The sequence below is a fragment of the Anopheles coustani genome, chromosome 3 (genome assembly GCF_943734705.1).
Source record: "Anopheles coustani chromosome 3, idAnoCousDA_361_x.2, whole genome shotgun sequence".
Taxonomy (NCBI): domain Eukaryota; kingdom Metazoa; phylum Arthropoda; class Insecta; order Diptera; family Culicidae; genus Anopheles; species Anopheles coustani.
Genome location: NC_071288.1, coordinates 77357401 through 77383813, shown reverse-complemented (window position 1 = coordinate 77383813; position 26413 = coordinate 77357401). Strand labels below are relative to the sequence as shown.

The window sequence follows — 26413 nt, the reverse complement described above, 5'->3', positions numbered from 1 at the left end:
TGACGCCGATGGAGCATGGAAATCATAGGCGTCAAATTCGGGCCCTTTTAGAGGCTCCAGTGTGTATCCTTTGCCATAGCGTTGTTCCAGGCGCCACTTCTGCAACAGATCCCTTATTATCCCGCCGTTTCATACTCCCGGATAGTGTGTGCACAAAAATTGAAATAAAATCAAACTTTCATGGACAACAAGAAAACATACAACATAATCAAGATCTTGAAAGACATTAATATACAGTTACGTCGGCCGCCAAATGCCACGTGCATCACCGGCAAGTACTATGCGCATACTCACAGCTAGGGACAGTTAGGCAAAGCACAAGTTAGGAATAATCTGTTTAGATTCAGAACTCAAGAGAAGAGGACATGCCTCACCAGCAATAAAGAAAAATGTTTTTAAAACTTAATTCTTTGCCCTCGACTCATAACTATATACAAAGAATTCTGGAAGCCTTGCAATGCGAAGTTTAGATTCATTCCAGATTCTCTTCTTTTTCATACACTTGATTCTTCTCCGTTAGCGACATAGTCGCGCTGCGGACCGGTTTCAACTGCCGTAACTCTTCTCCGTTGAAAGATGCAGTCACGCCGCGTTATCTTCAATTCTAGGTTAAGGTAACCATGAAACACGTTGATACCAAAACCAAAGGGCTTCAAATTGAAGGGTGAAAGTTCTCGCGTCGAAGACGACAACGCCCGCGACCAAGCTACCTTTGCGCATGGCTGCAAAACCTGTTCGTTACATAACTTTTTTATTTATTTAATTTTAGAGACTTTGACCTTCTTGGTCACATTTGACTGGAAAATTCGCTTGAACTTTATATTTTAGAAACACTGGGCGCCGGTGAACATATGGTACAGCAATTCCTTCTTCTTCTTCTTCTTCTTCTTCTTCTTCTTCTTCTACAACGAGAATTTACCCCACTAGGGCTTTTGAATCCAGCTTCCTGAGCTAAGCTGAGTAAGCTAACCTGGAGACATAGACCTATATAATGTTAAGGACCAACTGCTAAGGCCATATGTCCCGATTTTCTGTGATTACTGTCCCTTACTGTCTGTTTCAGTCACAGCTTTCTGCGAATATCCGGTTATAATCCGGTTTCAGTACAACCGTGCACTGATAACCACACAGGCGCGCTGTCAAACTATGACTACGGCGCAACTCGATCGGCCAACATGTGTTTCATATCAAACCTATTATTTAATACGTGTGACCAAGGTGGATCCTAAGAGAGGTGAGCTCCAAAGCCTTGTCGTGGCACCCATATTGAATTTGTTTTCTACCAATAAAAGCACATAACAACGATGCGTTATCAAGTTACCGGAACTATTTTAAACGTTTTGCCTTTGCTGTTAAGTTAATACTTAAGTTAATTCTGAAGACGCGGTATCACCTACGACAATCTGATGACCATCGCGATGCAATCGAGTGCTACTGTTAGTTTGTTTCGATCGATGTGGGTCATCCAACGGCCACATTTTATCTTTCGGAAATTGATGTAAAATAAGATTCTTAGCTCTTCATTACCTCATTTTTTGTTTTATGTTGCACAGCATCCCCTAGTGGGACAAACCCTCCCTCCGAAGAGAGTTTCGGTGACCGAAAGACGCTATATTTGAGTCGTTTTTGGATGCAGAAATTGTTCCTCAACCGGAACGAAACGGTTAATCATCTACTCACCGACATAACATCCCAGGGAATTCAGGAAACGATCGAAAAGTTTTTGCGAATGCAAAAAAAAGATTTGAGCTTCTCCTTTCGATTGTTGACCCAACAATTACCAAAATGGATACAAATATGCGCAAAGCTATCACTCCTCAGGAAAGGTTGATGATAACGTTGCGATATCTGACAACCGGCGAAACATTCACTATTTGTACTTGGATGTTGGACAATTGTATTTATTATTTGATTTTAGGTTTCGCGGCACTCGATAGGTAACATTGTAAAAGATGTGTGCACTTGCATAAATAAGTAGCTTTGCGATTATGTAAAGGTAAGAAATAATGAAAACAAAATCGTATGTTTAGGTTAAAAGTTAACAAAATTAACTGTGTCGGTAGCGTTGGCTTTAAAATGTATGTTCTCGTATGCCGGAAACAAAACTGTAGCTAATTAACTCTAAATCGCTATTTGTGTAGAGTCCTCGAGAAAATTATGTGTGTTTGGAGACTCATCTCCACCTACGACTCGACCGAACGATGCGCCTGCATGAAAAATATTCTGGCAATATGGCATGCCGTTATAAAGTTATTCGCTTGTGAAAGGTGTGTCAGTTTTCAAGAGTCATGTGATTTAGAAAAGTAAAAGGAAATAATCAATTAATTTTTTTTTAAATTTATTCATGATTTCATTCATCATGGGTTTTCGCAACTTCCAAAATGGCCCGTTGGATGTCCATAATGCGACGGCGTTTTCTTTCCGGAAATGTACGAAGCACATTTGCGACGTACTTCGCAAATTCCTCCGGATCTGCACTGTCCGGTGTCGCGCTTTCTGGCGATTCACCGGGTATTTGCATCCGATGGGGGAGGGCTTCACTCTCCCCGTTTCCCTGCACGTCCTGCAATAAAAAAAAAACCATTTGTATATGAAACACACTATTTCAAACGCCACGCAGAACTCCCGTATATGCACTCGATTTGGATATGATTTAATCACACGCGTGGTAAACGTTCGGATCTTGCTGTACTTACCAACTTTTCGTAGCTTCGTCGATTTTCTTGAGTCATTGTTAAAAAAAACGGAATACAACTAAATAGCTTGTACACGTACAACACAATCGAAGCAACTGCTTTGTTTGTTTACATTTTGATCATATGTTTACAATCTGTCTAACTCGGGGTCCACACTGCAGCGCGACGTCCCGTTTCAAAAGTAGCCCAGTTTCGGCAGAACAATCGCGCAAGCCAAGCGCGACAGAGGTAGGAGAGTATGTGGAAATATGTATCACATTGGGGCGGAAACTCGGCTAAAATTTTTTATTGAATTTTGAGGTAATAATGCATGATATTTGTCTAGTTACGTCTTTTATGCACCCTGAGTGAGTTTGGCGCTTCTACATTTGAAATTCACTGAGAAAACAAACTTAAACAAACAACGACGATATTTTGGCCCGCCGTAGGAAGTACATTTCCACATCATCTCCTACTTGTTGAAGAGCAGTTTGTTTACGTTTCGGCACCCGAAAAAACTTTGGTAAAAATATCAATTAAAACGGAATTTGATAACTGAATTACATTTGTGAAGGCTAGAAATAAGTGATAAAACGAAAAATCCGATGTTTCGTGAAGAATATTGATCGTTTTGTTCGCGTTTGTATTTTGGTTTGTTTACGTTTTGTCCAGCTGTCGGCTTGTTTTCGTTTCGAATTGACATTTGACAAGAGCTAGCGCGACATCGCGTTTTTCGCTGTTTCTACACTAGCGCGATTTGTGCGACATTTTTTTTGTATGGAGTTCGGCCGCCTGTCAGGCGACGTCGCGTTTCGTGACGGGACGTCGCGCTGTAGTGTGGACCCCGAGTTAGGGTCAGAGTGAGAGGTTTTGTGACTACACTTGCATCGCTCGATTCTGACAGAAAAATCGGTTTTTGACACTAGGAGCGTATCAGTTTTTTGGTATGGTACGCCTAATGTAGTCACGCGGTAATGTTTTGTTTTGGATGGAAAATTTTGTTTGCGGTGGAAAACAACATAAATTCTGCAACTATCGTCGGTCGCGGTCAGTGTTTCTGCAGGTGCCGGTGAAAGCTTACAAGTGTTGCAACCGAAAATTAATCCAGTTAGTTAACCAGTGCCGGCCACAAACCTTTGCTAGGGCAAGCCCCAACAAGAGAGCAAGTACAAAACAATGGATGCAGACGGCTTAAGATGTTTGCTCAGTGGAGATTATGGGCTGGTGGAGGAAGCGTTGAATAAATTCAACAAACAGGTACCGTACTACTGTCCACCCCCTTCCCAATCGGATTTATGAAACTAAGACTTCATAATACATTCCCACGGGACGCTGATACGCAACCATTGGCGTAATTTTTAATCGTTTCTTTCTCCTCCTCGCGTTCGACCTAGAATTCCCAGGTGTTCAACTTCATGCATTTCACCAGCACGGGCCAATGGGTGCTAATTTGGAACAAGCTATTTGCGTACCTGGCCGATCCGGGAATGCCGCATCGCGTTGGGTGCCTGATGGCGATTAAAGTGCTCAGTCGGGACAAAACGTATCTGAATGAAACGGTGACGGTGGAACAGCTCGACTTGCTGCTCCAGCTGGCCGGTATTGGCACGCTGGACACGTGTGAGGCCACGCAAGAGGTGCAGGTTGAGGCCCTGAAATGTCTCAGTAACATGATATTCCAAAGCACCAAGTGTCAGGAGATGTGTCTGAGCAATGCTTCCACCGAGGGCATCATCAGGCGCGTCAAAATGTACAAGTAAGAACGACGCAATCCGAGGCTTTAGAGGGAATGCTATGATCTTTTATTGTTTTATCGCAGGGAAGCACCATACGGGTATGACATAAAATATTTCGACATGAAGCTACTGTTTCTGCTGACAGCGATCAATTGTGATATTCGAGCCAAAGTGCGAGATCAGTTGCACGGTCTGGTGTATCTCGTCGAGACGTTGGATCTGTTCATGGGTCAAGCGGCAACATTTAAAGAGTTTAGCGTAAGTCCACCACTTTCTCGTTCGTCTTCGTTAATTGACTTAAAATTCCCCCCTTTGCAATAGGATAAAGATTTGGATCTGATCAACGAGGTACTGAAGGTACTCTTCAATCTCACCGTTCGCACATCGGACAACCTCGTTCCGGAGGAGGAAGAAGCGACGCAATTCCACCGGCTCGTCACCGTGCTTCATGATCTGTTCTTCTATCGCACGCTGAACCGCGACAAGATCGTCTCACTGCACTCGAACATCGTCAACCTGCTGACGAGCGTCCCGGTCAGTTGCTACGTCGAGCTGGTGACATCGCTTAGCGCCAAATGCGACAGTCCTCCGGCGCGCGGTGGCGACGACCCGATGGTGATCGTGCCGTTCGAGAGCAAAAACATGTACGTGCTGCACGTGCTGGTGGAGTTTTTACGCAAGAACTTCCAGAAGGCGGAGAAAAAGTCCGACCAGTACGAGCTGCTCTCCCCGATCCTGACCGTGCTGATCAAGGCGATCCGAGCCGATGCAATCAACCGCCGCTACATTCGCTCGGTCGTCCTACCTCCGTTAAGGGATGTACGTGATCGGCCGGAGATTGGGAAGGAGCTACGTAACTACCTGTGCTCGCTGCTGACCAGCCCCTGCACCCAAATTGCCGACCTTTCGGCGGAGCTCCTGTTTGTCCTGTGCAAGGAGAACGTCGGGCGGATGATCAAGTACACGGGGTACGGTAATGCGGCCGGGTTGTTCGCGAACCGCGGGCTTCTCGGTGGCCGAACGGCGAAGGGATGCGAGCAGTATTCATCGGACAGCGAGGACAGCGACACCGAAGAGTACAAACAGCTGCAGCACGCCATCAACCCGGTGCTCGGGTGTTACGAACCACCGAAACCGAACCCGCTGGAGGGAATGTCCGAGGAGCGCAAAGAGTACGAGGCGATGGAGCTGGTGAAGCTGATGGATAAACTGCAGCGTCAGGGTGTGATACAACCGTGCAAAATAGGCGAGGATGGCCGACCGCAGGCCGTGGAACACATTATGGAGCTGCAGGAGGAAATACCGGAACAACAGCGAGACCATAAGCGAAAAACTTGAACAAACCGAAACTAGAAGCAAGCAGCTTCCCTATCCTCCCCCCTCGATAGCTTCCCGCATTCCCGTAGCTCGTCGTAGTTCGAACGTCCGACAGGTGCGCCGATGTGTGGTTTCAAATTGCAGTATTTTCAACTATATTGACGCTGGCGAAGTTGGCTGTGCGCGCGCTTACTCGATTGGCGAAACTAACGGAACGTTAGGAGAGAAAATGAAAAAAAAACCGCTGCCAAATCTTGTTCGCTCCAACACCATTCGTCGCAGCAATCCACGATGCGCGACGGATGTTCATCGTTTGCCAAAGTCTATTTGCAGTTGCTAACATTGAAAATTGGCCACTCCATTTTATTGCAATCGCTTCCTTCGTCATAACCAATCAAAGGATATCATTAAAAGTGACCCAGTTGAGCGATTTCTTGCTCAATATTCCATTCCAAAGCCGGGACAAAACTGGCGATACCGTCAAAATTAAGATTGTCCAATTTTGAATGTTAACGACAATGCGACATCTCCATAGCGATTATTTATATTGTAGTAGGTACAATTCTTTTTCCCTGCTCTGCTGTATAGAACATGTGGATGAGAGAGCCTAGCTGTTGGTATGTCTGTATACTATTTCTGTATGTCCTGCTACCTTTGAATCACTTAACTGATTGGTACTATCTAACTAAGCACCTCCGGGATGGAACTTTCTTAAGCGTTCAAGCATAATCAATGGCACCGTTTCGGAAAACGAACGCTTTCTTATTCAATACACATAACACTCCACATGTACACACCTCGAAAGGGAAGCAAATGTTTGCAAAGTCTGCACATTTGCTGCTAGTTGTTATTTGTTGTTTTAGTTTTTAGTTTAAATTTGCCTCGTGGCCTTCGTTGTTTTATTTAACTTACTTAACTGTAGTCATAGTGTTTTTGTTGTGCTTCGCTGTCCGTTTCGACTTCCCTAAATGTTGTAGTCCTGTGAATGTATATCGACGGAAACAAATATTGGATCTCCAGCCAACTTCAGCCAATAAAATTTAACATGAGAAGAAGCTACAAAACGATATGGGGCGTGTTTGTGTTTCAATCACAATACGATTTTTATTATTTTTATCTCCTAGATTTTCGTTTGTTTGAATTAGTTGTTTTTACATTGGGTTGACAACAACCACCGCAGAATATAACAAATGAACCATTCGCTCGCTCGGTACTAGAAGTTCGCTTCCGAAAGATGTTCGTTAGATTTAATCGCTTCTACTGAATGTACTGTGGTGGCGTAGGTTTCTCGAACTCATCCAACTCGGCATCGTAGTACAGGGCGGCACGGTACGGTCTCAGTTCCCATGGTACCTGTGCGGAGAACAGACGGTTATTGGAGTCTTTCTTTTTGGAATGAAGCTGCTTCTGAATGCCCTTACCTGATCCTCCATGTACGTCAGATTGACGCCCAAATCTTCCAGCGTGGGGACACCCTTCTGCACCTCGTCGGTGTGATACTCACGCTCCACGCGTTCCGTGTGCAGATCACCGATCGGGAACGACGGTGAAAGCATTTCCGTCAGCAGGACCTTCACGCGGAACGTGGGATCGTAGCGCAGATCGTACCGATAGTAACCCCACCATTTCTCATCCTTGCGCATCACCTGATGGAACCAGTCGACCAGCGCCGACAGCTTGTAGCGACGCGGTCCCAGCGCCTGGTATGTCTTACCCTGCGAGTCTGAATCCTTGATGGCGTTAACGATGCCCTGGGCCAGATCGGCGCAGTACACGGGCTGCTTGACCGTGCGCTCACCCTTATACCAGAGTGGCATGGCGCGGAACTGTCGGCGCCAGATGTGCGCGTAGTAGCGCAGGAACCGATCCTCCTGGCCGTAGATGTCCGACGGACGGAACACAATCGCCTCGGGGAACTCTTCCCGCACGGCCTGCTCACCGTAGTACTTGCTCGACAGAAACTTGCTGCCCTCCTTGGTAAAGAACGGCTGCGGGGTCGGCGTTGCGTTCAGGCTAGAAACGTGTACAAACTTCTCCACGCCGGCCTGGCGTGCGATGCGTGCCAACCGTCTGGCGCCATCGACGTGCACGTCTTTGAAGGAGAAATTCTTGGTCTCCCAATCGCGCCCCACCAGATTGATGACGACGTTCGAGTGTTTGACCGCCTTGTAGATCGCTTCCTCGTCACGCAGATCGTACGGGTGGAACAGAACCTGGCCGAGGTCACCGACCAGCTTCAGGCGCAGCGCTTCGTAATGGTCCGCCCGGTAGGGAATGATCACCTGGCTGCCAATTTTGCCCAGCTTATTGCACACGTAGCGGCCCAAGAATCCGGTGCTACCGAACACGGTTGCCACGATGCCGTTGAAGCTGGAACGACCACCGGTACCGCGCTTCATCGCGGCCAAGTTGGTCGTCTTCAGCTTACGCGGCGCATCGGTGCTGTAGTTGGCCTTCAGGCAGACAACCCCCAGCAATCCGGTTTGTTGTTCTGTCGGAGAAACCGAAGAGATTGTAAGAAAACTATCATCCGTCGTGGACCTAAACAAATTACATAACAAACAAACGGATTTGGACGCAAAAGCGGCTCGAATTGCCGGATTTGCTCACACTATCCAACCGTCGGAACGTACTTGCCAGGTGCACCCCGTTCACCAGAATCAGCGATGCCATTTTCAGATCCAAAATCTGATTTTACGGGATCCGACTGGTCACTTCTTTCGTTTCCAAATCGCCTTTTCGTCTATTGTTTTTGAAGAAAAAATAATTTCTCTGCTGTCATTTTGGATGTCAAAATTGACCGAATGACGTTTAGGAACGAATTGAAAGTGATCTAGATAAAAATTTATTTGTAATTTTAAATAAAATAAATTCTCTTCATGATATTTCATTAAAATTCTACACAATTGAACAAACATAATTTCAATTTGTTTAGGTCCTTATAAACGTTTCAAACAGGAAAGATTCCGATTTCGGCTGGTGATGCAACCAAAATATTTACCTTTTTTGACACACGAAAGCCGGCTGTCATCGCCGGACTCGTGCCTCACGAAAATAAATCAAAAGCGCGTTTATTTGTAAATTAGTATTTTGTGTATCCCGCTTACCGCTGCTGTAGAAAATGTTACACAATGTTTTACGATTACACCAGTGTCGAAGAAAGGTGCACATTTTCCCTCACGTTCGGTGCTTGAGACGACGATGGTTTTCAACGGAAAAGCTAGAAACCCCGGAAGTGGATGTACCATTGAGCACCGGGTAATGTGAACAGGACAATCAGCTGTGGGAATTGAAAATTCTAACAGAAGTTATTTGCTTCCCACAGGCGAATTGTTAGGATATCTTCGGGAAAGTATGCCCGATTTGCCGATGGCTGCGCCGTCGTGTCGATAGGAGACACTGCCGTCATGGTGACGGCCGTTGCGAAACAAAAATCACAAAACTCATCCTTCCTGCCGCTGGTGGTAGACTATCGGCAAAAGTCTGCCGCAGCCGGTCGGATACCAACGAACTTTCTGCGCCGAGAGCTTGGTCCATCGGAGAAGGAAATCCTTTCCGCCCGGCTTGTGGACCGCTCGATTAGGCCTCTTTTCCCGGCCGAATTCCGTTACGATACCCAAATCGTGTGCAATATGCTTGCGATCGATGCAAGCAACCCACCGGATGTGCAGGCCATTAATGGTGCATCAGCTGCCCTGGCCCTGAGTGACATTCCGTGGAATGGGCCGGTCGGTGCCGTGCGCGTTGGACTGGTAGATAACGAAGTTATCATCAATCCGACGCGCAAGGAAATGCAACTGAGTGCGCTCGATCTTGTGGTGGCGGCAACCCGGCAGAATTTAGTCGTTATGCTCGAGGGTCGGGGAAACGTTGTGAACGAGAACGAGCTGCGTATGGCAATTAAAAAGGGCACCAAAGAGGCGCAGCTCATCATCAACGGTATCGAACGGTTACAGAAAGCCTTCGGAAAACCTAAACGATCACTCGAACCCTTGCCCACCGTAGACGAGGAGATTCAAGCCGCCGTGCGCACAATGTCTGAGATGCGGTTAAGGGAAATATTTCGTGACTTTTCCCACGACAAGTTCAGCCGGGATCAGGCCGTCAGCAAGACGCGCTCGGACACGATCGACAAAGTGTGGTCGAGTTATTCGAGTGCAGATCCGGGTCTCATCTCGGAAGCTTTCAACAAATTCACCAAACACGTGTTCCGTGAGATGCTGCTCGAAGAAGATCGACGCTGCGATGGGCGAGGGTTGGACGATTTGCGTAACATTAGCTGCTCGGTGAATCTCCACAAACCACTGCACGGATCGGCGTTATTTCAGCGTGGTCAAACGCAGGTCTTCTGTACGGTCGCACTCGATTCGCCCGAAAGTGCCCTCCGGCTCGATCCGGTTGCGTCACTCGACAGTGGGATGAAGTCGAAAAACTTTTTCCTTCACTACGAGTTCCCACCGTACGCGACGGGGGAAACGGGAAAGGTGGGGCCGATCGGACGGCGTGAAATTGGGCACGGCGCGCTGGCGGAGAAAGGTCTCGTACCGATCGTTCCCAACGAGCATCCGTTTACGATACGGCTCACGTCGGAGGTGCTTGAGTCGAACGGATCCAGCTCGATGGCAACCGTGTGTGCCGGTTCGATGGCCCTCATGGACGCCGGTGTGCCCGTGCAGGAAGCAGCCGCCGGTGTGGCGATTGGATTGATAACCAAGTACGAAAACGATGATACCAAACACTTACAAGACTACCGGATACTAACGGACCTCCTCGGTATCGAAGACTACATGGGTGACATGGACATGAAGGTGGCGGGCACTCGACGGGGCATCACGGCCATACAGGCGGACATCAAAGTTCCAGGCATTCCGCTAAAAGTGGTCATGGAAGCGCTTCAAAAATCCATGGAAGCACGATTTAAAATTCTCGATCTGATGGACGCAACGATCGCGTCACCACGGACTGTTCGGAAAGACAGCTGGCCCGTAACGGACCGATTAGTAATCGAGGCTCACCAACGCCCGAAGCTGCTCGGAGCGGGCGGTACTAACGTGCGCCGGTTGTATCTCGAGACGGGCGTACAGTTGACGCAGGAGGACGAAACCAGTTTCAGAATTTTCGCCCCCTCCGAAGCGGCCATGCACGAGGCGAAGGAGTACCTCGAGAATTTGATGAAAACGGAAAAGATACCGGACCTCGAATTTGGGGCCATCTACACTGCCAAGATTGTGGAGCTGCGAGACACCGGAGTGATGGTGACACTCTACCCTTCGATGCCTCCGACGTTACTTCATAATGCTCAACTCGATCAAAGAAAGGTAAGTCATGGTAGGCGATGAGATAACATAAATTAAAGTTTGTTGTACGAATCCATATTTTTAGAAGCAAATCGTTAGGATAAACTAATTTAACTTAGTTTTAATTTTTCAATTTCAACTGAAACTTCTAACACATCTGTTTTAGCACAAAATTGAAACGTTTTAAGCAGCACGACAAGCACACATCTATTAATTTATCATTATGTAAGAATAATGGTTCATGCTATGATCATGCTTTACTCAACCCAAATTTAAGGTGTTAAATCCTCACTCACTTATTCATCATTTGAAAATATTTTTTTAAATCAATTGTTAAATGTGTTTAGGTGTTTCATTCGGTATTTAACCTAACAACTTCAAAACCTAACTCTTTACCTTCATCCCAACTGTAACGATGTTCTTATTACAACGTTGACATGCATGAGTCACAAACTATTCAACATCCAAAGTAGCGGAAACATGTTTAATGCAGCGAAAAAAAACATCATAATAAAAATTTATAAACATTCAAATCATTGGAGGCAACAGTACGCTCTGTAGAAAAACTAAAAAATTAAGCTATTAAATCGTTTCCTTCGATTACACCATCGCTCTTTCACAGATCGCCCATCCCTCTGCCCTCGGTCTGCTGGTCGGTACCGAAATACAGGTGAAATACTTCGGCCGCGACCCGGTGTCCGGTTTCATGCGTCTCTCGCGCAAAGTCCTGCAAGGTCCGCCGACGGCAATGATTCGCAATCTCGATCGACCATCCCGATCGTCTCTTGCGGGCGGTTCGGATCAAGCGACGACGACGACACCCACAAACGGCACTGGTGAGGGAATCAAGGCGTAGCCTTAATCAGTTTTATTTACTGGTGCGTGGTCCACGGTCCGTGATAGAAGAAAATTAAAATAAAACGTGTACATATTGCTATTCTTAAGTTCTAAACGTTAGCCTCTCCTGATTGATGTGCTTTGTTGAACACTATGTTAAAAACGGTTCACTGATATGTTTCCGGTATAATCAACGCAATACCGGCGGAAATAAGGGCAGTTTTGCTCAAACCCGGTGCCACTTCCATCGCGATCGTGCACAACAGCACATCGCGGGAAATATTGTTGTACAACGGTACTGGGAGGACGTCGACCCGGACTGTTTTCGCCGCTGCCGTCGATTCCTTTGGATTGTAGTTTAACTCAAACTGGCCCGTCGTGTTGACGTCGGTCGACGATTGCTGTATGGCCAATTTATTATGCTTCAATGTACCACCATCAATCTGCACCGTTCGAAGAGAAAGCAAATCATTAGAAGAAGCATATAAGTAGACGTAATTAATTAACTCCTTACCAATAGTGGTGCCACCATAACGCCACCATTCTTCGCAACACCACCACTACCGCCTCCGAAAGTGGCACAAAGCATTAGCTCGGTGGTGGAGATGGCCCTCTGTTTCGATCGACAAAGCTTAAGGGCCGTCAGCATGGCCTGCACATTGAAGAGATGATTGAAATCGACCCGTTCGATCGTCTGCCGTTCGAGTAAGTCTCCAAACATCCTCTCGGCGTGGTTCGTCTTCCAGCTGACCGCCCGCAGATACTCGATGACTGTCTTCGGTCCGCTCCAGAGGCGACGCCACTGCACCGGCACCAGATTGTCGCAGATCGTGGCCAGTAAGGCGCGATCCTTTGCGTTCAGCAGACCCGCATCTTTGAGCGCCATTTTCAGTGTTTGAAAGTTAGCGTCGATCGTCGCGTGCAGATTGCGGGCCACCGTCAGCTCCGATACGATGAAAATGGTCCACGGTTCGGTGCTGTCGCGCGATCGTTCGATGAGCGAATCCAGCCGAACGATGGTCGAGGAAGAAGCCGTGGTCGGACCCGATGAGAGCTTATGCCACAGGCCGACAATCGGGCGGAGCCGTTTCTCGAAGTTTTGTACCGTCCCCGAGGAGAAGTACTGGGAGCGTAGGATTTTTAGCGTATTCCGGCAGAAGATGAGATCCCGCGAGGCATTCGTTGACGCGGGAATACCGTACAGTGTGGGACTGTCCGTGTCCGGCAGTTGATCAAACGCTTTCATGTAGTCCTGCAGTACGCGAAAAAAGGGATTAAAAATCAATCTTTATTTATTTACCCCCATTTACCTCTACGTGACTTGAGTTAGGCACGGTTATGTTGAGGAACATTGGTTGCCAACGGCTTGTCATGATCTTCTCGTCGACAAACTCTCGTATGAGACACTCCAGGCGGGTAAAGTCCTGATCGTTGTCTATCCGACCACCGTAGCTCAATTTCTCGCTCAATCCTTGCACCAGTGGCCAGGGAATTCTTTGACTAACACCAGCCGCCGAACTTTCGACGTACTGTATCATATCCATGGCGGAGCGTAGATCCGCATCGGAGAAGTCGTACCTTTTACTCCAACCTTTGAAACAAAAGTTACTTGTGTAAAAGCTAAGGAAGCGTTGTGATATCAATCGTTTTGTGCTTACCTTGTGGGATGTATGATCTTCTCTCCTGCACGATCGAATGCAAGAGGAACAAGCCGACGTACAGCTTGATCGTTTTGTAGTCCCTCTTCTTGGCACCGATCGCGTCCGAGTGTTGCTCCAGCAGAAGCTTCAGCTTGTGCTTCAAACCCGTCGGCGGTTCGTACAGCACCTTGAGGCACTTCTTTAGAAACACCTCCCCGATGTGCTGGTCCGTCTCGGTGGTCAACCACAGCCGAAACCCTTCGGCCAAGTTGATTGTCTTGAGCGCATCGTCCAGCGTTCCCACCAGGAAGTTCGGCACCGTGTGAACGTTCTTGATGCAGATCCAGCTGCCCGTGTTGGCCGCATCCTTCACGAGCTTCAGGGCTTCCATCTCCTGTCCCTTGCCGATGGCGAACTCGCCGTACTTGGCCAACCCTATGCCGGGTGTTTGGCGTGCGTGCTCGCGGATTTCCTCCGACGGATCCATCCCGGATGCGGTGACCAGCAGGAGTGGTTCCGTGGGGGACGATTCCTCTGCGAGACACCGGATCGAGGGGCGCGTACTGTAGAGCGTTTTGATACCGAGCATGTTGCGCACCGATCGGTGGATCGTTTTGATGAGTAGATCCGGCCGGAGGACTTGCGCTATTAGAATCTGTTGGAACTCGCTCAACGATACCGGGGTGACGGCTTCATCCGCTTCGATGTACTTGCGCCAGGCTGTTTCGTTCGCCAGATCTAGCCGACGGTAGAGGTCTGGGAGGAGTGACTGCAGGGCGAGCACTTTCCCGCTCAACTCCGGCCTTATCCAGGCGGGGCAGTGCCCTTCCCCACCGGTCACTTCGACGTTGGTGAAGTTGTGTACGAACGATTCCCATTCCCTTTCGGGAGCAAGCTCCGGGAATGCTTGCTTGCACACGTTAAGCCCTAGAATGATCTGGTCATCCTTCGGAATGCTACGGCTCAGTAGGGAGTAGACGCGCCGTACCAGAATCCTGTACAGCTCCTCCTGGCCCGTGTGCTTATCGTTGTCGATGACGGAGAGGAAAATCGTCACGTACTTTCCTACGTTGATGGCGTAGAACCGACGGATGCCCATGTACAACCGGGCCGCCATGCCACTCAATTCCGTCCGCTGGGTGTAGTGTTGCATGATCGTGTCACGGACTTGCGTGAACTCTTCCAGCGCCTGCTCGATGGCCCCCGTACTGCTCTTGATGCTGTTGAGTGTGTTCAGCAATGGCTCGTTTTTAAGCAGATCCCCCTGGGCCGACGAAAGCTCCTGCAGCAGTTTGTCCTGTAGGTTCAGCTTCTCCTTCATCAGTTTTCCCTCTTCCTGCAGCAGCTCCGTGCGCTTGCGCTCGATCTCCGGTTGCTGGGCGTTTACCCATTTCGACGTTAGGACGTCCGTCAGTCCGGCCGTGGTGGTGGTGAACCGAAGCGACATCAGCTGCGCCCGCAGTTCCGCCCCGAGCTCCAACCCCTCGTTCTGCGTGACCAGTATCAGCTTGAAGTCGTCGTGCAGGTCGATCGCTTTATTGCCCACCTGCAGCAATCGCTTGTTGAACCGACTCTGAACGGCCGTGCAGAAGAGCGTCAAAAGTGGTGGCTCAATGACGTTAACGTTTTTAACGAGCAATATCTTCCCGAACCGAACGGCTAGCTCGAGACTGTAGCCGAACCGTTCCGCTCCCTGGCTCGTCACCTCGTAGGTGCGCCCAAGATAGGACAAATAGTTCGCTAGCCACCGCTGCCCGTACTCGGACGGATCGACCAGCAGCGGGACGGGGGTCGAGGCGTAGGGCAGCGAGAGGTACTTCACGAGCATACTCGCATTCTCCCGATATTGCTGGTCCGCCGTGAGTCCCATGCTTTCCCAAATGATCTTGTCCTGGTTGGAGACCAGCTCCTGGTCCATGTCGAACGCGGTGGTGTTTGTCAGCTGAGCCACCTTCGCCATGCAGGACCTGAACGAAAAGGCACGGTACATAAAGGAACAACCGGTATTTTATGGTACTAACTATATCCGAGTTATAATCATCCGATCGTAAAATTTAGTTTGTTTTTAATATGTAAACCCTTACAGGGATATTTTGTTTTAAAGCACTAGTTTTGTTCATGAAATTGTTAATTTTAAATCATTCATACACACTATTGAAATATTTAATAAACTTATTATTACTTTTTTAGCTTTTAAGCGTTTTTACATTGAGACACATTTAATAATGTACATTCAAGGGTTTAATTATAAATCGTTTTCGCAGTTTCTCCACCACGTTGTATTTTTTTTTGTTTTTTGATTTCATAGGCTTTGACCACGTTGTATTCAGTTTCACGTAGCTGTTGCCGTTAAAAAGTAATCTTGATCCTGTCTTTCCCGGGAGGACCAGTACTATTATTTGAACATTGACATTCGCAACTATTGCGCTATAGAAACGAAATGCATGAGGTTCAGCAAACTTCTTAAATCGGTCACTGATTAAATGGACTGCAAAAGAAACAGTCTCTTAAATGTCAACTACAAACCTTCGCTCCTCGAGACTCAGCTGCGAGAGGTGTACTATGTTGAGGGCGGTCAGAAAGCATCTTCCATCCAGATGTTTGATCGCATGGTTCAACTCGTCCAATTCCTTGCTCCAACTCGTGTACTCGGTATTTAGGCTCTGAACCAGTATTTCTGCGGTGTGGAGAGTGTTTCTGGAAGGGAGACGAAAAAAAAGAAGTTTATTGGACAACATTTTGATCGCATCGGAGCAAACTCAGATGAAAATGTCTATGGATCGATTACATCGATAAAGTTCTGTTCAATACGAGCGTGTGAGCATTGAATAAAATGGTTACATCGTTTGAAAAAGTTCGTCTTGGCGTTTTTGAGGGGTGTTGTAGAGTTGGTTTCGTTGGTTTTGTCTACTCCCATAGCTAAAATGCATTCTACTTACAACAGATTGAATATAACTGAAATATCACATTTAAATGTTTCTTGTCCGTCCGATAATACCGATAATCATCGGTCTCCTGATAACTAATCTTATTTAGCATGGATTAAAAATACTCCAAACTTGCAGGCGGAATTTACATTCTAAAGTCGATGCCTAGATCCAAAGTGTTGGTTTAAAATCGATCATCTTGTTAAACAGAATGTAGAGAAATCGATCGTAATGCTCACTTTGCTTCATCCAGTTTTATCTCCAACATGGCCGCCTCCTGCGTGTACACGTTCAGCTGCTCGGACAAACTCCGCACCGTGTCGTTCACGTTGTCCAGCCCGCTGGAAAGTGATTGCATTTCGGCCTCCGCCTGGTCAAGGTTTTCCTTCAGCTGGTTCTGCTCGCGCTCGAGAGGTTTGATGCTCTGCATCACCTTGGCGTACTTGACGTTCGCGATGACCCACGCGGCGAGTGGGGCGGCGGCCGCCGATGCTCGCTTGGCATTCCGCTGCTCGTACGAGTCTGCCTTCGCCTGCAGCAGCTTCTCGACGGCGGCACAGTTTTCCGGCCCAATGCGGGACGGATCGAGCGACCGGATGTCCTCTTTTACGCCCCGCTTAGCCAGGAACGTCTTCATGCTGTTCCACGACGTATCGCGAATGCCCATCAGTCGGAGCACGCCCTCGAGGATGTCGCGTACGATTTCCGGCGGGGCGCGCAGTGACCGGATCTCCGAGAGGGCTTCCGTTTTGATCTGACCGACGGCGGCACTGGCCTCGCGCAGTGTCGGTTCCACCAGGCTCAGCTCCTCCTCGATGGCGCGCTTGCGTTCGATCAGCTTCTCGCTGCTTTCCTGCGTCTGGCGCTGCAATTCGAGCAGTTCCGTTTTCTTATCGTTCGCCGAATGCATCGTGTTGGAAATCATCTCCAGCGATTGGTTGGCCAGTTTGCGCTTCTCGGCCAGCGCCTGCTGCTTTTCCTGCGCCTCGATCTTTAGCTTCTCGACTACGCGGTGCGTTTCTGAAAGTTTATCCACACCGATCTGGATCTTAGCCTTGTACTGCTCCTTGCCGATCTTCTCTTGCGCGTACAGGTGAAAGTATGCCCGCATCAACAATACCCGGCGCAGCGGACAGTGACTCCACTCGGTTAGACCTACAGCAATGAGATCGTTGAAGTACGCCGGAAGGGGTACCTGTTCAACGCTCTTCAGTTCGCCCGTTCCAGCGCTTCCATCTATACCGTGCAAATATCGACGGAGATCCTCCACCCGGGACACGCACTCCGGCAGCATCCAAATCATCTCCGTCTTTTGATACAACGCCGGGTATCTCTCGAACAGCGTGCGCACCGTCGGCGAACCGGACTCCAGCACCACCACGAGGTGAAAGTTCATCCGAAGCCGCTGCAGGAAGTACGCCGCCAGCGACATCTGGTACGACTCCAGCGCAGCCTGGGCTTTGAGCGGTGCGGCAATGTTTTCCAGATCATCACCGAAAAAGTCCACCAGATCACCACCGGCCAGGATGGCTTCGCATGTCTTCATCGCGTCCGGAAGGTATCCGGTGACGGAATGGTGCAACACGAACGCCACCGGTTCGTTCTCGAGGGCGGCGTTCTGCAGTACCAGTTTGAGATCGTTGTTGAACTCCGCCATCGAGTAGTGGCGGGATAGTTGTGGGAATGCCACCCGGACACTTAGCAACGTGCAGGCTGTGTAGAGAGCTTGTAACCGACCGGAACCAGCCCGCCCGGTGAGTACTAGATTGGCGTAAGGACGTGACAGGGCACGACAGATGGCGGCTACCGTTTCACAGAAGGCATCGCCCATTGGGAGATCGATGATGACACTCTCCGAGGCTGAAAATAGGGAAAATATTTGTGACTACATCCACTCAAAAACCACATCAATCCTTACACTTACTGCAAATAGACACACTATGGCCGACTGCTTGACGCCACTCGTCGGCCGACACCAGCTGCAGCTCCCCACGGCGTTGGGCGCCTTCCTTCGGGACAAACAGCTCGCTTGTTGGTAGCTGCTCCAGCATACGAAACTCTTCGCGTAAAATTTCATCGAACCGATGACGCTCCTCCAGGGACACCAACCGATCGCGGAAGATTCTTTGGCACTCGTGCTGCAGCGCTTTGCCAAAGTTTTCCTCCGGGTAGAACAGCAGTCCCGAGATCCACTGTTCGATCAGCTTCGGTGTGAAGCGGTAGTGCGTTGCCTCGGCGTGTTGGAATTGTGCGTTTATCGTCAGGTACACGTTGATGATCGATCGGACCAGCTCGTGTAGTTTCACCCGTACCGTACCCTTGGCCAGCAGATTGTACACCGGCAACAGGATGCTGCGCACGATGCTCTCCATGTCCTGCTCGCTCGGATAACCAAACCGAACCAGACGGCTGATCGACAGGAACCGGGGTGAGAGTACCGTTTTGCCAAGGTCCGTAATCGACGCACAGACCTGCACTCCGCTGACCGAAATCCACTCGACACCGTCCGAGTAGAAGCCATGCCGGTGGATGAGCTGGAGCAGCAACTCGACCACCTCACACGTGCCCCAGCAATCCACCGGGCAGAGATCGATGTTCTTGAGGTACAGGACGATGCGGGAAAAGTTTGGCCGATACTCCTTACCCTTGACGGTCGTTACGATGAGCGAGTTTTGCTTCAGAGTGTAGAGAATGTTGGCCGTCGTTAGCTGGGCACTGCAGTTGATCGTTACCAGCTGGTAGCCGCTAAACTCGCCGACGATCGTCTGCAGCAGGAGACTTTTGCCGTTGCCACTCGGACCGACCAGAAGCGCCACCTGGCGTTCCTTGGAGGCTATGATACGCCTCAGTAGATCACCGTTTAGCTTCATTAGTGGCGTTTTGACGAGCACGTTCACGTACGTACCATTCTCGATCGCCGCCCCCATGATATCGTCCGTGCTGTACAGTTCGATCATGTCCCGGAAGCTGTTGTAATAGTGGAACTCCGCCACCGATCCATCGGTAATGGCAATATCTGCCCAGGCATACACCTGATTCGAGAGAGAGTTTTTGGCCGCCATTCCGAGAACACCGCCTAGGCCGCACAGTAGATCGGTACAAAATTGATCGGCGTTCTTGACATCCTCGATGGCTACCAGGGCGGATTGGGCAAGGCTTACCAGCGAGTACCCGGTGGGTAGTTCCTTGTGCCCATCGATCCAATCGATGGCACGGTACAGGTGTTGATCGAAGTACGCCTTAAGGGCGTGTTGATCCCCCTGTTGTCGGGAGATCCAACCGGACACGATCAGCTGGTAGGGGAGATCCTCCGCGTTCAGATTGATGATGCCCATGCGCGAGATCGTTGCCGGTGAAGCCGTCGAGAGATCGTGCGTTTCGAAGATAAAGTTTACATTGCTTCCGAACTGAATGCGCCAACCGGAGGGAAGCGTAAGCAATCGGTTATCGTCCAGCACCGAGTTGAGGGCTTCGATCCACTCCGGGTCGACGTCTCCGTCACAGATGATCCACGAGGTAACGTTGCGCTGCTCGGCGTTCACTGCGATGGCCATCGAGGTGAGCACCCCGTCAGACCATTGTCGCGTGTCCGGATCAAGCTTCCCGAGCAGCTGAACTCGGTTCATCGATTTCGGTGATATGGTGTGCATGCGTATGGTGTGTCCCTGAGCCACCAGGGCCTCCTTTAGCAGTCCTATGATGGTGGTCTTACCGGACTGTGGTGGACCGATCACAACCACACCCATACGCTTCTGGAGTTGGGCGTGCAGTTCCAGGCACTTTTCAATCTGTCGTTCATGCTGCTGCTGACCGAGTAGAGAAAAGGCGTCGGCCAGCTTCTCCCGAAGCTCGGTGTCGCTGCCGCTCACAATGGGAATATCCGGAAAGACGTTCGCCAGCAGCACATCGAATCGCTTGGCGTCGGAAATCGTCAACCGGCACATCAGGTTCGAGCGGATCACGTTCACCACAACACCGGCCTCCTGTTCGTACGAGCGACTCCCTTCGGTACCGTTCAGGGCACCACCACAGGCCAACAGAACCGCCTTCAGCTCCCTCAAACCCCAGTCGTAGTGGCGCTGTCGGGAGAGAATCCTCTGGGCCAACTCGAACAACTCCACAATCTGGGCTCCTATACGTTCCGCGTTGACAAACCCCTCCACGAACAGGGTAACGCACGCGATCTGCTGAGGACGTGGTGCTTGCATCGCAATCGGACGGAACAGTGCCTGCAGGTTCAGCGGTAGCTGCTGTCGACCACCGTACTCCTCGCCAGCCGGATTCAGCGTCACAAACACACAACAATGCTGATCGAGTGGGATCGTTTCGCCGTTCATCGTCACCTCCGTGCGCTTGTCCTTGAGGGCCCGCTGAAGCGGTTGGATTAGCATCGAGATCGACGAAAGTGTTGCCTCCTGCAGTCGGTTGAACTCATCGAAACAACCCCACGCACCGCACCGAGCCAATCCGGAAAGGATGAGAGCCATCGCAGCCGTGTCGATGTTTTCATCGCAGTTAAACACCAGCACCAAGCGGCCGAGCATTGCACCGAGCGATTTGACGCACTCCGTCTTACCGGTGCCGGCTGGACCGAACGGGTTCCCTCCCAAACCGAGCTGCATGGCCTGCGTTAGGGTGAGGTAGCAATTGTGCGCCAGCGAGGTGTACACGAGCTTGTTGTAGTTGCCCAAAAATTCGTACGAATAGCGAAACTCGGCGTGAACCATCCGCACAGTGACGTTGGCTTTGGGGTCGGCATAAAACTTCAACTGCTGCAGCCAGTACCAGTCGGTGGCGTTGGTTACGTTGTGCGAGAGAAGGTAGTCCACCGTCGTCTGTTGGTACACCAGGTCAATCAGCAACGAGCGCAGCTTCACACTTGTCAGATGATTCTGACTTTGTTGCAATAGCGTCGAGTACTTGGAGATTTCATTTTGCACGTGCTGTTTGAGGTTTGCCAGCTGCATACCAATGATGGCCTTTTCGGCGCGCTTGGTAAAGTGAATCGCATTGGCAAGGCAAATCACCTGCATCGGAAAGCGCTCGATCGTGGCGAGATCGAATGAGTCCGCCCCTTGAACACACTGCCCGATGGAGTGCTGAAGTGTCTGCTTAATCCGTTCGACGAGCGTGCTGAGCCAGTCCTCCACTGGAGTCCCGGGGACCGTAATCGGTTCTAACAGTGACACCTCGTCACCCTCTTCGCTGGCAAATCCGACCACTCGCTCACATGCGTCCCCTTCTAACAGCAACCGATACACACCCGGGAACAATTTCCGGATGTGCTTCTGAATAATGCTCTCCTTGGACGACTGCCCGAGCAGCTCCAGCAAATCGTCGTCGGAAAGGAAGTAGAACCGCGAGAATGCATTCCGCTTCGATTTGATGTACGTACTGAGTGCATTCTGGCAGCGTGTGATTTGCCCCTGCAGTGTCTCGATGATCGACAAGATGTTATTGATCCGATTGAGGGACACAACGCGCGGATCATCTGCCACCTCCTTCATGATGTAGCGAAAGTTCTTGTCGATGCTGCGAAACACCGCTTCCTCCTTCTTCAGCGTACCGACACCGAAGATTGGCTCGAGGTAGATCCACCGCTTCTGTATCTGACCGAGGTGCGTTACAATGTAGTCGAGATTGTTCAGCTTTTCCTCCCAAATGTCCGCCTGGTCGGAGAACGACTCGAAAGACGCGGAGTTTTTCGCCGACTGCAGCAGAAACTGATTGTCGCCAATTTTGTTGAGCGTCTCGACGTAATCCTTGATCAGCTTCATCGGTGCACCCTTCGAGTCGATGTAGTCGGTTAGCTTCAGCATCGCCGTGACGCTCCACTGTTCCAGCTCGACGATCGCCTGCCGGATGACGTGCTCGGAAGCGGCACTTCGAACGATCGTTTGAATTTCACCTGCCTGTTCCTGCAGCCGCTCACTCGCGCCGAGTACATCGCCCAGGCAAAGATCGTGCAGCGATCTCGAATCGATGGCCAATATCATGCACAACTTTGCCCAGTGCTTCTCGATCAGTGCGTCCGACTGGAGCGTGGTGAGAACCGGTAGCGCTCCCTTGTACCGATCGATCGTGCCACTTATCCTCGCGCTTGCTACGCTGACCTGCGGCTGGTTGGAGTGCGCCTTTTCCCAGCGTCCAATGAAATCAGTCAGGATGTGCGGCCGACGTCGGTAGATTGTCCACTCCTCGTTCGCTACCGTGTCGTAATCGTTGAGGAACTCATTGAATATATCCCAATTTTTCCCCTGGTCCGTGATATCACGCTCCAGGTTGGTGAATATCTCGTCGAACTCCTTCGGTACGGATATATTAAACTTTTCCGTCTGTTTACTGAAAGAACGCGAAAAGAAAAGGTTTCACCTTTTGCACAACAACGAAAGTTACCGTCACTTACTTGAGGGTTTCTCGCTTGTTCAGGATCTGTTTCCATTGCGATTGCCGGTCGCGGAACAGAGACATATCCGCATTTTCATTGGTCTACAATATTATGCAATAGTTTATAGTCATGAGTTTTTAGAAAACCGGAACACCTGCAACATACCTCCAAATCTTTTATGGTCGACTCCCAACGAATGGAGAACTTTTCAGCCTCGTCATTCAACTCATTGATTTGTCGTAGGATGTTCTCTTTGATTATATCGAGCCGTCCCTGTAGCAACGTTTGGTGATTGTCGATAAGTGGCTGAAGCTGGTTCCACTGCAGCAAGATGCCACCGAGCGCGGACACACGCTCCTTGCACCAACCGGCCAAGCACGTGTCCTTACCCTGCAGCGACTTCATCAGCTCACTCATCTTGGGCAGATCGTGGATGATCTTCTCATACTTTGCGCTCGACTCCGCAATCCCCAGCTCATCCTGGGGAATGTTCTGCAGCACATTGAATGAGTACGCCAGGTACTCCTGGATCTCAGCAATACTGTCGAGAATGGACGTACGGAGACTCCCGGCCAACGCCTCCCAGTACCGCCGACTAAGCGCCTCGATGTCGCTACACAGCGGAGCGTAGTTTATCAGCAGACAGTCGATCTCCTTCTCGCGCTCCTGAACCCGGGCCAGCTGTTGGCTGAAGCGTTTGCACGCACGAAAGTTGTTATCCCAGTGCTGCCAGCTTGTGCAGTGTATCGTGCACAGTTGCTCCAGGTCGACCATCCCGAGCGCCACAAACGGTAGCCAACTGTCGCGGAACTCGAGCAGCTGCCGGAACACGATCTCCGACTTTTCATAGATCACGCCAAAGTGCTGATAGTTCCGATCGATCATTGTCTTGAAGAGGGTGGTGCTCTGGTCGGAGAGCCCCTTGAAGTTGACCGGTTTCTCGATGAAGCGGCGCACCTGTGAGTAATACCGGGACTTGATCTCTTCTAGTGTGGGGCGAAACTGAATGCGCTGCTGGCGGAAGATGAGATCGACGTGAATTTCAGGCAACTTTTGATGGACATCCAGTAGCCCGGAAATGTACTGATACTCGAGCACTTTGTACAGCTGGTGGTCCCAGTGAAACTTGAACGGGTTCAGATTCCCATACCCCTGGCGCTCCATACTGACAACTATTTCTCGCAAACCCCGTATCTCCTCCTTCCACACACCCGCCTGGCGTATCAAATCGGTCTCCATGAGCTTCAGTATGGCCTTCCGGGCCTGCTCGTGGTATCCGGCGAGCAGATTATTGTCTTTCAGCAGCCGCTTTACGGCATCCTGTAATGCCTCGATGTACCGCTCGACGGAATCCTCCTCGCTCCACGACACCGATTCACTCTTGACCAGCTTCGAAAACTCCATGGCGTTCTTCAGCATGATCGGACGAACGCAGGGCACCATGACGCCCCCGATGGTGTTGTGGAATGTGGCCACTTGCTGCAGGCGCCTAGCGTGTGCTACAAACCGCATCGAGTGTGACACGTTGCGCAGGATCTCGGGCGTATGCTTCAAGCCGAGGTTCTGCAACTGGCGTGCCTCGTCGATGAAGGTGACCAGTTTCGGCCCGAACGTTACCTTCATAAGCTGATTGTCCGACTTATCGAACACCACGACGGGTTGGTTTTCGCGAAGACTGCAAAAGAAAGTATTTACTATGATTAATGATGCCCATCCATCATTCATCACACACCGGGGGGAGACCGTACCTTAAAACTCCATCACGGATGGCCATCATGGAGTTTTCGGTCCACGTTTCAAAGTTGCCCCGTACGAGCGCCTGCATTTCCTCCTTGAACTCAACTATTCTTTTCAGCACTTCCGCATGGCCTTCCCGATCCCGGCACAAGCTGGCGACGATGGTCTCGAGTTGACCGAGCTCGTCCTCGACCACCCGGTAGCAGCGTGTCTCCGCCACAATCGGGGTCACGTCACTCTCGGTGAAATTAGTCCCGGACAGGAGCTCGCGAAGCTCCCTCAGCATGGTATCGACATTGCGGAAAATTTGATTCCTCTCCGGGGCGAGCGTTTCCAGCACGAGCGGACGGGTGAGTAATTCCCGATAGCGGTTGAAAACCATCACCGCATGCCGGGGATTGCCACCGGTTTCGAGGATCTTCTGCTGCAGCACAAACGCCGCACGCTCGTCGATCTTTGCGAGTGCGTGTTCCATTTTGGCTTTCGCCATTTCCCATCGTTTATTTCCCAGCGGCGTTAGGTCGTAAATGTTCATACCTGGGAAAAGGAGGGACGATAATTCGCTTCCATCGCTATCATTTTAAACTGTCTCTTACCATGAAAGGGTAATGCCACTTCGTTCACCAAAGGAAAATATTGTTCACTCTCGAAGAATAATGCGTACAGTAAATCTTTCACGTGTCTTATTTCTAGGATCTGCAAGTACAACAATATATAAATTTGAAAACGGACACACCTAATGATAAACGCCATTCTTACCTCCTTGTACCGTGTTTGAAATTTGCTCAAAAGCTTCGACCGGTACGGTTCCCCCATCCACGGATGGGGCTCGTAGTTGGGCCAGAATAGGCGCGTTAGTGAGTCGAACGTTTGAATCCACGAATCGAGCGTTTCTTTCACGTGCCCAATAGCGTCATCCTGAGCCACCGTTCCAATGTCCCACATGTCCACCTCCGTAAGGTGTTCTGTACAAGATGCGACCACACGGACGGCTTAAAAATAGTAGGGAATGCTTAATTACATCGCCTTTTTTTTTTTGGTACTACTGTGACTTACAAATCATGTCGAAAATGCTACACATCCGGTTCTGGGGGTAATGGTTGGGCAAGCGCCATATTTCATCCAACACCGTCTGGCACACGTCGATCATTTCGTCCAGCTTGTTCAGGCTCATTGTTTCGTTTTCACTGCAACGGAAAGGCGTATCATTGTAGGAAGCACTGTGAGTTCTTCTCTGTCTTCGTTACCCAAACTGTTGGCTGATCTTTTCCAACATCGTCGCGAACGAGCGTGCCGTTTCGCGATCCGCTTTGGTCGGCAGGGATTTCGTCTTGTGCAACCAGAAACCGACCTCATCCTGCAGTGACAGAATGCCCGACTCGGTAAGCCCCAGCGATAGACCCAGGCTAGAGTGTAGGTTCTGCAGCAGGCCCCGTATTTCCGCCGGGTACTCGGACTTTTTCAATATGTATGGCGAAAAGACGCGCTGCAGCGTGTTGTAGATGGACTTTGCCAAACCGCCCTCGAGCGTCAGGAGCCCTATTTTGGCTGGGCCCGTGTGCCCACTGAAGTCCAGGTTCGGTATCTTGTAGAACAGCAGCCCATACTGGTCCTCGAGCGGGACGACGTTCTGCAGCAACACCTCGCCGTCTACCGAAACGGCCGCCAGTACGGTCACGTCGTCGTTCTGGAGGAACTCCTTTATGACGTCACCGTTTTCCAGCACTGTCACGTCGAAGAACTCAACTGGAAACGCAATGGAACCGCAGTTTTCTCGTTATCCCGCAACACCTGAGGCCAGGAAAACACTTACCACAAGCATTGTAGATAAATTTGTACCGGTTGGACATCGTTTGAAC

General features: G+C 50.0%; 4 protein-coding genes across 4 annotated transcripts; 2 read left to right on the top strand and 2 right to left on the bottom strand.

Moving 5' to 3' along the window:
- The first annotated feature begins 3657 nt into the window (after window positions 1-3657).
- Window positions 3658-6795, top strand: LOC131272441 (synembryn). Its single transcript, XM_058274169.1, has 4 exons — window positions 3658-3932; window positions 4070-4431; window positions 4495-4669; window positions 4733-6795. The coding sequence occupies exons 1-4, from the start codon at window positions 3852-3854 to the stop codon at window positions 5747-5749; spliced, it is 1635 nt and encodes a 544-aa protein (XP_058130152.1). The 5' UTR covers window positions 3658-3851; the 3' UTR covers window positions 5750-6795.
- Window positions 6796-6797: 2 nt separating this feature from the next.
- Window positions 6798-8477, bottom strand: LOC131272443 (NADH dehydrogenase [ubiquinone] 1 alpha subcomplex subunit 9, mitochondrial). The gene is made up of 3 exons (XM_058274170.1): window positions 8362-8477; window positions 7150-8219; window positions 6798-7081 (listed from the first exon to the last, which is right to left on the bottom strand). Exons 1-3 carry the CDS (start codon window positions 8399-8401, stop codon window positions 6986-6988), a joined length of 1206 nt encoding a protein of 401 aa, XP_058130153.1. The 5' UTR covers window positions 8402-8477; the 3' UTR covers window positions 6798-6985.
- Window positions 8478-8825: 348 nt separating this feature from the next.
- On the top strand, window positions 8826-12261 carry LOC131261544 (polyribonucleotide nucleotidyltransferase 1, mitochondrial). Its single transcript, XM_058263607.1, has 3 exons — window positions 8826-8986; window positions 9054-11046; window positions 11648-12261. Exons 1-3 carry the CDS (start codon window positions 8850-8852, stop codon window positions 11879-11881), a joined length of 2364 nt encoding a protein of 787 aa, XP_058119590.1. The 5' UTR covers window positions 8826-8849; the 3' UTR covers window positions 11882-12261.
- On the bottom strand, window positions 11654-26404 carry LOC131261543 (cytoplasmic dynein 2 heavy chain 1). Its single transcript, XM_058263606.1, has 15 exons — window positions 26368-26404; window positions 25802-26300; window positions 25611-25741; window positions 25314-25546; window positions 25151-25250; window positions 24566-25091; window positions 22983-24492; window positions 22836-22918; window positions 18354-22771; window positions 16669-18289; window positions 16029-16199; window positions 13521-15469; window positions 13173-13453; window positions 12377-13114; window positions 11654-12305 (listed from the first exon to the last, which is right to left on the bottom strand). The coding sequence occupies exons 1-15, from the start codon at window positions 26402-26404 to the stop codon at window positions 12030-12032; spliced, it is 12573 nt and encodes a 4190-aa protein (XP_058119589.1). The 3' UTR covers window positions 11654-12029.
- Window positions 26405-26413: the final 9 nt, after the last annotated feature.